The 12600-nt window shown below is 34.9% G+C and overlaps 1 protein-coding gene across 1 annotated transcript in view; it reads left to right on the top strand.

The window, feature by feature from the left end:
- The window catches only part of LOC123520130 (potassium voltage-gated channel subfamily KQT member 1-like), a 123733-nt gene that overhangs the window by 20579 nt on the left and 90554 nt on the right, over positions 1-12600 (top strand). The window contains exon 6 of the mRNA XM_045282063.1: positions 9313-9342. Within this exon, the coding sequence (XP_045137998.1) occupies positions 9313-9342 (30 nt within the window). The remainder of the gene's footprint in view (positions 1-9312; positions 9343-12600) is intronic.

Genomic DNA, 12600 nt, shown 5'->3' with positions numbered 1-12600 from the left:
TGGCAATCCCATTTCCTTCAGCCTGTCTTCATATGTCAGGTCTTTTATTTCCGGCACCATCTTTGTAGCTATCCTCTGGATCCATTCTAGTTTTCTTATATCCTTTTTCAAGCTCGGCGACCACACCACTGCTGTATATTTCAACTGTGGACGTATCATACTCGTAATAATTTGTTTCATCATATCCTTGTCCAGGTAGCAAAATGCCATCCTAATATTAGCCAATATTTTATACGTTGTTCCAAATATTTTACTTATGTGTTTTTCGGGGCTCCGAGTGTATTACAACTCCCAGATCTCTTTCTTCTTTAGTCTTCATTATTTGTTCTTCTCTTACTCTTTCCTAATTCCATTACATGGCATTTCTTTGCATTGAATTCTAACTTTTCACTGCTTACTCCACTCCTAAATTTTGTCTAAATCTTCCTACAGTAGCAAACAGTCCTCTCGGGTCTGAATAATTTCTTAACAATTTTGCATCATCAGCAAATAAATTGATATAGCTGGTCACTCTACATTGTATGTCATTTACATATACCTGGAACATAGTGGTGGTTAACACTGACCCCCTGCAGCACTCCAATTGATGTTTTACCCAGGATGAGTATGTATCCCTGATCACAGTTCTCATCTCTCTGTCCATCAAGTAATCCCTTATCCAATCTATTATTATTCCTCTCAGTCCTCCTACGTTCTCCAATTTCCAAAGTACAGGCAACCCCCGCTTAACGAACGGGTTATGTTCCTAAAAAAGCGTTTGTTGCATGAATTTTCGTTAAGCAAACCAATTATAACAAGTTTGACCCCTGACTTGAACTTCCATTGAGAGTAAACAAAGCAAGAGTGCATCATAGTACAGTAAAAGGTTTAATGAAAGTAAAAATTATGAAGTTAAACATTTAAGCAGTTTAATTTAAGACTAGTCATTATAATGTACACTAATGTATGTATATACGTAACTTTATAATGTTGATGATCTTAAATTTATGAAAGGAGGGAGAGTGGAGCGGGAAAGACGCTAGCCGGCAACCTGTGGAATGTAAACAATGGACGCGTCATTGTACTGCATACAAAACTTTATGTACATTTCCACAAGGCTTTCCATTTTATCCATTGCAGTCACGAGTTCAGGTGGTTCTTTAGCTTGCAAGAAAGACATGGTCTCACCAGCCTTCTTAATAGAGTCTGCTGACTTGAAAATAGTAGACACTAGATGGAGTCAAGCAATGGTGGCGAGCAATGCTATTAGTTTTCTTGCCTCTCGTGTCTGTAAATAATATCCAGCTTCACTTTGAGAGTGAGAGACTTCCTGGCCTTCTTAGCAATGCTAGGCAACATTGCAGGGTTGGTTGCAGGGCGTTTTGGTGGCATGTTGAGCGAGGGAAGACGAGCTGCTGCTGGACACTGTTATTGTTTTGAACTAATAAAAGCGTGGAAGGGTAGGGGGAGTGAGTGATGTGCATTTTGTCCACGAGAGGTGCTGGTGTATACAGCGTGATACAGCGGGGCTTTCAAACTTGGAAAAAATTACCTGGATAAAATTTTGTTAAAGCGAGTTTAGTGTTCGTTATACAAGCAGATGGTAGTACAAAGAAACGTTTGTTGTAGTGAAATTTCATTGTGTGAACGTTCGTTAACCGGGGGTTGCCTGTAGTTGGTTATGAGGGACTTTATCAAAAGCCTTTTTTATGTCCAGGTACACAGTGTCCATCCATCCATCTCTGCTCTCCAGTCCTTCCATGCACTACTCTTGAGTAGAAACTTAATAAATTTGGCACACATGACTGTCCTATCTTGAACCCAAATTGTCTATTTGATATAACTTGTTTTTCTTCCAGGTATTTAACCCATCTTTCTTTGATAACAATTTCACATATTTTGCCCACATCACTTGTGAGTGACACCGGTCTGTAATTGAATGGCTCAGTTGACTTTCCTTCTTTGAATATTGGGATTATGTTAGCTTTCTTCCATTCCAGTGGTACTCTCCCTTCTTTTAATGAGCCTGTAGCCATTTCTGAAACTGGTTCTAACAATTATTTTGTCCACAACACTTGTAGGTGACACCGGTCTAATTTAGTGGACTTTCCTCCTTTGAATATTGGGATTATGTTAGCTCTCTTCCATTCCAGTGGTACTCTCTCTTCTTTTAATGAGCTTCTAACCATTTCCCAAACTGGTTCTAACAACTGATCTTTACATTTTTTTAGTGCCCAGCCTGACACACCATCTGGTTCCATGGCTTTTCTGACATCCAAATTTCCTAGTAGTCTTCCAATTTCTTCTTTGTGCTCAATGATTTCTTACAAGCCTTGACATTGCAATGTCCTCTTTGGTTATGTAAAATCTTCTTTAGTGAAGAAGATGATGTGTGTGTGTGTGTGTGTGTGTGTATGTGTGTGTGTGTGGATGCACAGGTTTATGCATGCATGTGTGCTGGTGTGTGTGTGTGAGAGTGAGGAAGGAGATGGTTGAAGGGATATTACAGTGCTTGTCACGACATTATGCTGGGTGAGCGCTCTGGCATAATGCAGTGACGAAAAACAATGGCCTATCATACAGGAGGGTCTTCTTCTGTCAAATCATTATGCCAGGTACCAGCCTTTAGCCTGATGTCACTACCTCCCAACGCACACCAGAGTACCGCCTCAATGCCCACATGCCTGTCATGGTGAGAGAAGTGTTGCACTGTTGTTCTCTCATTCACACCATCTTTTGTCTGTTTTCTTTTGTTTTTGGGTTATACAGTGTTCCCTTGCTATTTCGCGGTTCGACTTTTGCGACTTCACTGTTTCACAGTTTTTAGAGATACTTGTAGATACGTTCTGCGGATTTTTTGCTATATCACGGGGTCTGTGGCGTCACTTATTACTGCTGTACGTACAATAATTCAGTAAGATGGTGTGTAATAACGACGACAGTGTACGTAAAGCACTGTACATTTATTGTTCGTATACATATGCAGCCTCACCCAACATCTTCCCTTGTTGTATCCAAGGCCCATAGAATAGAAGGTCGACCTACGCACAGCTCTAAAGGGAAAAGAGCTGGGGCTAGTGACGTCAGCGGGTTCACCAACAGGGGAGCTTCCTCCCAGGACATGTCTTTCTTGCACGGAAACATCATGCTCTCCCTCTGCCTCCTGAGCAAATCATACTTACCTGGCACAGGCGACAAGTTTTGTGAAGGCTTCTGTGCCTCCTATTACTGCCCCACACCCTCTACTTGCCAGCAAGTCTCTCTCTCTCTCTCTCTCTCTCTCTCTCTCTCTCTCTCTCTCTCTCTCTCTCTCTCTCTCTCTCTCTCTCTCTCTCTCTCTCTCTCTCTCTCTCTCTCTCTCTCTCTCTCTCTCTCTCAACTGTCAGAGCACTCTCTTTCTCTCTTATCATATTTAATGATCTCAATACTCTTGCTGTTATTTATTATTATTATTATTATTATTATTATTATTATTATTATTACTATTATTAAACTTTTGCTCTTATTATTATTAATACTAATATGTATAGTGTTGCTGTCTTCGTTATTATTATTGTTATTATTATTATTATTATTATCATTATTATTATTATTATTATTATTATTATTTAATTTTTATGTTACATATATAACAGAGGCAATTTATATCTACACAAGTAACTGAATGGGGACGTCTCAATAACTAGACATCAGAAATTTACTTCTCAATAACTAAACATCAGAAATTTACTAATGTCTTAAGGTGCAAAATTACCAGAAAAAAAATGATGATTTTCATTTATCACATACTACATACTACATATTATATACTACTGATAATTAAAACAGTCATGCACTGCACAACCACTGCACAACTCGGCATTGTGACCGATGTTGGCACGGAACAGAGAGAGAATGGGAGAGAGAGAAGCACGTGAACACCTACCAGGTAGCTTGCTAACTGAACCAACGTCCCCGCTCAGACCACTTGTGAACCCGCTGATGCCACGGATGTGCATATTAAACCCATTTTGAATGCCTCATAGGTCGACCTTCTATTCCATGGGCCTTGGTTGTATCTTGCCAGTCTCGTCCACACTGTTGACTGTCTCGCATACTGTATCTTAGTGTTGTGTTCGCGATAACTTTTTTGTTTAAGTAGTGATTCGTTAAGCCCTTACAATGCCGCCTAAGCCCTGTGCCCCTGCAAAAGCTTCCTCTAGTGAGCCCAAGAGGAAGAGGAAGATGATGACCATCAGTGAAAAAGTGAAACTTTTACATATGATCAAAGAGGGCAGAAGAGGGTGAGTGTTACATATCGTATGAGAGGGGCATAGAGAGAGAGAGAGAGAGAGAGAGAGAGAGAGAGAGAGAGAGAGTAAATGTATACTTACTGTATAAGGTTTTATAATTAAATAGATTTAAGTAAAATACTGTATATGTAAAGTATAAATACTGTTTACATATTTTAAACATTCTGGTACCCACATACACAATCACCAAAATTCCTGATGAGGATGGGGGCAAATCCTACTTCGCGGTTTTTCATCTTTTGCGGGGGTTCTGGTATCCATTAACCGCGATAAACTAGGGATCACTGTACTTTGGTGACTATTGGTAAAATAAAGTCATTAATGCCTGTAACTATTGCTCAGATCATAGGGCTTTACAAAGCTGGGCTCCATACAAGAAAAATAGTGGTAAATGTTGATGTGGGTGAGCAATCTGTGAGAAGCTGGGTGAAGTGTTTCAAGGACAACTGTGGTATCGAGTTACTGTCTACTAAACCTCGTCCTGGCCTGCATCAGAAAGCAGATGTGGGTTTTTTTCTTTCAATTCTCTGTCAGTTATGGTAGGTGTATTCTCTTGCTACCTTTTGAGCACAGTTGAATGTACTGATATTTTCTGTGAGGTGCCAGGCCAAGGTTTTGCAGACAGTAACTCAACACCACCGTCATCCTTGAAACGCTTAACCCAGTTTCTCACAGATTGCTCGCTCACACCAACATTCACCACTGTCTTGTCTAGACCCCAGCTTTGTGAAGTTCTATGATCTTAGCTATATTTACAAGCACTAACAACTTCCTTTTACCCGTAGCCACCAAGGTATAGCCCAGAAACCAAGGGAAACACGGGCAGAAGATAGTGTGAATGAGAGAACAACAGAGCAACACTTCCTCTCACCATGACAGTGACACAGGCACTGAGGCGGTACTGTGGTGTGGGTTGGAAAGTAGTGACATCATACTGACATAATGCCATGATGGAAAAAGTATGATAGGTCATTGTTTTTGTCACAGCATTATGTTGGGGCTGGACCTCACCTGGTATAATGCCATGATGAGCAACTGTATATGGAAGTGAAGGGCTAAATGGAAAAATACATCAAACCAAGGAGGTCAATGATGGAGTAAAAGAGCTTGAGAATCCCTGTCTTAAGATATTGGGACAAATATTGGAGTAATAATTATTTCTTAATCTTAAGGGATAATTTTTATAGATCTGTATTTTTATCTAGGATTCTAAATGTTTAATATGTTCATAGATTTCCACATGACAATTTTTTTTTTTTTTTTTTTTTTTTTTTTTTTTTTAGGAGGGGAAATCTACCCAAAGCCAACAAAAACCATTAAAGCAAAAGGCCCACTTAGATTCCAGTTCTCTAGCCCTGTTGGTGCTATCTCTTTGTGGAAAGTTCTTAAGACCATGTCTCAAATATATTATAAGAAGTTAGGCTAGATTAGTTTAATAAAGATATGGTAAATTCTTTGGTAAACAATAAGATCATTTGTTGAATGGGTACATATTTTCCTAGTGAAAGGTCTTGGGTTGACTTGGGCTCCCTATAAAAATGTTTTTCACCTTAATTATGTGCATAGTATTTACATCACTTATAATGTACATACTTAAATTTAGTATGTTCTATCAGCAATGGATTTCTCACATGGAAAATGTACATGTAAAATAAAGATCAGGACCAGTGTCAACATCTTTATTAGTGATGTTTTGGTACCAGTCTTACCATCTTCAGGCTCTAATATACAAGAGAGGAAAAATTAAATTAAAGGAAAATTTCAGTTGTATAAATTTATAAAAGAAGCCTTTCGCAAAAGATATAAAAAAAAAGACAATGCAAATATTATATAAGCAAGAGGTTTAAAAGATGTGAAAATAGTAAAAAAAAAAGTAAGAAATAAAAAGTAAAAAAGTCAAAAGAAAGTGTTAAACGCTAAAAAAAATATTAAAAAGAAAAAAGTAAATAAACAGTTAAAATTAGAAAAACCCACCGTAGACTATCGGCTAAAAGCACAATAAAGGAAAGGACGACTCATGGCTCCAGATGTCAAGGTGCTGAACAGACTGAGTGATATTTTAAGTATTAATAGATCCATGTCACTCCTGCCACTAAATAAAATTGAGAAACTCAAACTATTTATAGGGTGATCCCTGTCATGCACATGGTCACGAATAGCAAACTGAAGAGGTTTACTAACCTGGCAGTTATTTCAAACCTTTGTGTTCAGAAATTCCAGTTTTAAGATGGTTCTTTGTTTCTCTTATATAAGTATCCTTACAGCTATCACAAGTATACAAGTAAATGACAGAAGAGGACATCTCAACTGAAACATGATCTTTAAATCAAAAAATAAAATCTGTACAGTTTTACCGGATTTAAAGATTACTCAAACGCACGATTGTGGGTAGAACTGGAGAAGCAATTTGATAAGTTTATATCATAACATATCACTGCCTTTGCCCGTGTAAATAATTGGAAAATTAATAATATCTTTAGGGACCATGGCAGTGACAGTCTTAGAAGGAACTCATAATTGATTCAGATTCTTGCCTATGTAAGTGTCAGTAAATTTCAAAGGGAAACCATTCTCATATAGGAGATTCCAAATAAACTCAAACTCATGGTGTACTTTAAAATAATCAGAGCAAATATTGAAAGCACTTGATGTCAAAGTAAAAATCAAAATTACATTTATAGTTTATAGGAATGAATGAAAAATATGTTGTGGTTAACTTAGTGAAAATAGGTTTGCAGTACGCTGATGTTTTGGACCCTGCTGTCACTCTGTTTATATATATGTCTAAGAAGGAAAGAGACTTGTTTTGTTCAGTCTCCGAGGTGAATTTGATGTTTTGGTGTTGCTCATTTAAGTTGAATAAAAATTTTGTTACATGGCTTCGGGACTTGAAAACTAAGAAATGTCCCGGAGTCATGTAACAAAATATTTATTCACCATAAATGAGCAGCACCAAAACATCAAATTCACCTGAAAATATCGGTGTACTGCAAACATACTTTCACTGAGTTAACAACAAAATTTTCTTCATTCATTTCCATGAAACTATAAATGTAATTTGATGTTTACTTTGACATCAAGTGCTTTCAATATTTGCTCTGATTATTTTAAAGTAGACCACGATTATAAGTTTATTCGGAATCTCCTATATGAGAATGGTTTCCCTTTGAAATTTACTGAGACTTACATAGGCAAGAATCTGAATCAATAATGAACTCCTTCTAAGACTATCACTGCCATGATCCCTAGAGATATTATTAATTTTCCAATTATTTACACGGACAAAGGCAGTGATATGTTATGATATAAACTTACCAAATTGCATCTAAGTAATTTTTAAGTCCGATAAAACTGTACAGATTTTATTTTTAGATTTAAAGATCGTGTTTCAGTTGAGATGTCCTCTTCTGTCATTTACTTGTATACTTGTGATAGCTGTAAGGATACTTATATAAGAGAAACAAAGAAGCATCTTAAAACTGGAATTTCTGAACACAAAGGTCATTCAGTTTGAACTAACTGCCCGGTTAGTAAACCTCTTCAGTTTTTTATTCGTGACCACGCGCATAACAGGGATCACCCTATAAATAGTTCAAGTTTCTCAATTTTAATTAGTGGCAGGAGTGACATGGATTTATTAATAATTAAAAGTATCGCTCAGTCTGTTCAGCACCTTGACATCTGGAGCCATGAGTCGTCCTTGCCTTTACTGTGCTTTTAGCCAATAGTCTATAGTGGGTCTTTCTAATTTTAACTGTTTTACTTATTTCTTTTTAAAAATTTTTAGTGTTTAACACTTTCTTTTGACGTTTTCTTACTTCTTAGTTTTTACCAGTATTTTTGCATCTTTAAAATCTCTTGTTTATGTAATATTTGTGTTGTCTTTTTTCCTGTAACTTTCTGTGAATTTTAAATTTACTCAACTGAAATTTTCTTTTAATTTATTTTTTTCTCTCTCTTTTGTATATTAGAGGCTGAAGATGGTAAAAGTAGCTCCAAAATGTCATGTTAACACTGGTCCTGATCTTTATTTTAGCATGTACTTTCATATCTAAATCAAGTTTTGAGATTATGCAAAGGATGCTTTTTCACTAGGGTAATACTTTTAAGTTAATGAAATTTGGATTTGTTTACAACCTTGTAGTATCTATAAGCATTAAATTTATGGGCTTACTGTATTTGTCATGATCAAACTGATAGGATGTGGGGCAAAAAAAAAAAAAAAATCTCAGTATTGCTTTGCAACAGTGAAGGATTTTTAAATATAAATTGCTTTTATGTCACTTCTTGCTATTTCCACTCAGTCTTTATTAAGGTTAATATTTTTTCTAGTTTCATCTTTTGAAGCAATTAAGTAGTTTAAAGTTATTTTTATCTTAATTTTTCTTTTTAAACTGTTAGTTAAGTGTAACTTAGGCTATTTCTGTGCAAGTACATATTTGAAATTTTATATTTATAAGAAAATTTAAGTAGTCAAAAGTTAAGAACATGTTTGCAATCTTTTATGCTGTAATATTTGTGACTTGAAAACTTTGATATAGCTGCTTATTCACTACTAAATGATATGTCAACTGATATGTTTGCAGTTTTAACACTTGCTTGTTTTGGAGTATATAGTGATTTAATTGGTTGCAGTAGAATTGTGAAAATTTGCTTGCATGATAGATATGTCCAATTGAAGAGGCAGATGTTAATTTGAGTTTGCTTTCTTGAATTAAGATATATTATATGCCAGTTTTATATATACTATATTACAGTAGTATTTACCTTCATTACTAACTTGATTATAAGAATATCAAAATCTTATTCACATTTGTGGTTTTATCTAGTTTTATGATTTAACTACATTTTTCTCTTGCCTTGGAATGAAAAGATAATGTCCACAATGATAGATTAGTTTTTCTTCAAATTTTCCTTACTCCATACAAGAATTGATATTTAAATACTGCTTTATTCTTCCTTCATCTATTTTCTTGAAATATTTCTAATATTTTTATTATGCTAATATTCAGTATTGTAGATACTTAATTCAATTTTGCAGGAGAGTTCTCTGAATACACCACTAAGCAAGGTGAAGTATAACACCCCACCCCCAGCCCCGGGAAAACTAGAACTATTTTAGCAACCTTGATTATTTATATATATATATATATATATATATATATATATATATATATATATATATATATATATATATATATATATATATATATATATATATATATATATATATATATATATATATATATATATATATATATATATATATATATATATATATGTATGTATGTATATATATATATATATATATATATATATATATATATATATATATATATATATATATATATACTGTGTACACATTTTTTTCTGGTAATGCTACACACTTTTATTTACAGCACCTCAGTACACATTGTCCCTACCAGTACTGCATAGTTCATGAGAATCCTTCCTAGGAATATATTGTTAGGAATTTTCGTTTAAGTGTTTTAAAGAATGCTTGAAATAAGAAAACCAAAATTGAAATAAGTGTTAGGTTTTCAATATATTGAATGTTGATATTTGTTGTATGTAGTTATGAATGTATGTCATATCTTGTCTTTAAGGTATTTATGCATGCTGTCTTACACATCATTTAGTGTCATAAATTGGCACTATAAAAATTTGCTTATAATGAATATACGTAATTCGAGTAGCACCATAGTGTACTCTGTGCATTTACCTAGTTTTGACATACAGAAGAGGAGCTAAGCTCATACTATCCAGTCACCATAACTTTTTATCTAACTTTCCTTTTAGAATCATGAATATTTCTAGCACACACACCACCTCTCCCTCCAGTCCATTAGATGCCTCAATGCTTCTATAAAGGAGGCTTAACTTCTTTTACGTCCCTTCTGCAGGTGGTTGTTTTTAGTTTTCTTCTATGTCTTCTTGCTTCACTGTCATTTAACACAAGTACATCTCTATCTACTTTTTCCATTCCATTTAGTAATTTATACAGTGTAATCATATCTGCTGTCTCTCTCGTTTCCATGCCAAGGTTGCAAGTTGCATCGTAGTTACTCTCTCCTCAATATGGCAAGTTTTGCAATTCTGGTTTCATCTTGGTTACTGCTTTCTTTACACATTCCAACTTTCTTATTTGCTCTTTTTTATGTGGTAACCAAATTACAACTATATATTAAAATCTTTGATGTATCATTGTAATAATTATTTTCTTCATCTTTTTTTTATCTAAACAAGGCAAAAGCAACTCTTACATTCCTTGGTAGGTTGAGTGTTTCACATATCACATATGTTTATCTGATGATCATTCCTCTGAAAATATCACTCCCAAATTTTTTTCCTTCTGTTGCCTTATTTATTGTTTTATTCCTCATCTCATTATTAAAACTACACCTTCTGTTATATTTTCTAAATTTTGTCTCTTTTTTCACTTTCCAGTGTTAATTTCCATTTACTGTCTGTTGCTCCATTCACTCACCTCTTCTAACTCTCTTTACAGTTCCTTGCAATCTTCTATTTCCTTCACTCTTCTCATAAGTTTTGCTTCATCAACAAATAGACTCATATACAATGATACCTTGATTTACAAGTTTAATTTATTCCATGACGTAGCTTGTATCTCAATTTGCTCGTAACTTAAAAAAATTTTCTCCATAGAAATTAATTGAAAGCCCATTAATCCATTCTAGTTATCCAAAAAAACACTCCAATTTCTCTTCTTACTTGCTTTTAGGTAAGAAATGGGTATTTATGAATAACAAATACTGTGTGAAAACATAAAAAAAACATTAAGAATGAGAATGTAAATAAATAAACTGATTTTATATAAAGTATATTTATGCTTGAAATCAGACAACTTAAGCTAATGGAAAATATTGATTAAGGTTTAGGGTGAAGGAGAGGTGGAGTTTATTTTGTTTCATGCTTTTTCAATGAAGTACATCTGTCCGCCATAAACTCTTCACTGAACTTAATTAACTCATTACACTCTTAATGCTACACTTTATTGTTGACCTTAATTGCTATGAATTTTTTTGCTTCACTTTCTCTTAACTTGATCTTCATTGCTTTTTGCCTTCTTTGCTATGGTTTCCTCTTTTAATCTGCACTGCATTTTATAAAATAGCTATCCAAGGGTGTTTGTTTTATCCTCCTTTTCAAAATATTTCAGAAGTTAGTTTGGCATGTGTCATTACAAAGTGTCACTTCCTTAGGTCCCATGGTCAGACAAAAGAAATTTGGCTAGATAACTGCACAAACAGCACAAAAGGCTTGCATAAAATGAGAAATATTATCATGACAAAAGAAAATAAAAGAATGAAAAATGAACTGAATGCTTCAGACATGGAATGCTGAGCATTCACTGCACCAGATAGTGGCAGCATACCTAGAGCTGGCTCATAATTCAAATTATGGCTCACAAGTCAAAGCAAAAAATTTATCAAGCGGTAGCTCATATCTGATTTCCTGCAAGTCAGAAGACTTGTAACTCAAACTTCTACTGTAGTTGGATATGTTCTTTACTATGTTATTCATATATGCTATGACTAGTACTGAGGCTAACACTGAATCTTGTGGAACCTCACTTACTACCAGGCTTCATACTGATAATTTGGCCCTTATCACAGTTCACTTCATTCTGTTTCTCAAAAAATCCTCCATCCCTTCCAGCAGTTTCGCATTTACACCTATCTTCTCCAGTTTTCATAGAAGGTTTTTATGTTGCACCTTATCAAAAGTTTTCTCAAATCTAGATAGATACAATCTGTCCAACTATCTCTCCTGTATCATATCAATCTTTCTTGAATAGTAACACAAGTTTGTAGTACAAGATCTATTCTTCTTTTGGTCACTTAGGCAAATTCTTCCTGACTGGTGTCATTCTTTGTGAATTACCAGTAAGTATTATATATACGGGGCCGCCATGGTACAGTGGAACCATGCACGCTTTGGGGTCTGAGAGGTCTCCATGCACACAGATTCAAATCCTGTCCATAATCCAAGTGTTCGTTAGGCTTCCTAACTCGGGGCAGCCATCTCCTAGCTGGTGAGCTTTTAGATAGCAGATACCCAAAAAAGTATCCCCTTTAGCCCATAAATTCCTGTGAAAAGCCCACATGGTATATAAAAAAAGAAAAAAATACCTTGAAAGAAAGAGTTGTTTTGTGGTGTAGTACCAATCATTACTTTGTTTATGAAGATGTCTGGGGTTTGATTTTAGAGCCTCTGTTGCCATAGAGTTACCACCTATCACTGTCTCAATTCTGAACCTGGCCTCATAGGACACAGACTCACTTCCTGAGACATTTTTTTGGTGAAA

This window comes from Portunus trituberculatus, chromosome 46 (genome assembly GCF_017591435.1).
Source record: "Portunus trituberculatus isolate SZX2019 chromosome 46, ASM1759143v1, whole genome shotgun sequence".
NCBI lineage: Eukaryota > Metazoa > Arthropoda > Malacostraca > Decapoda > Portunidae > Portunus > Portunus trituberculatus.
This window is presented reverse-complemented; position numbering and strand designations above follow the sequence as displayed.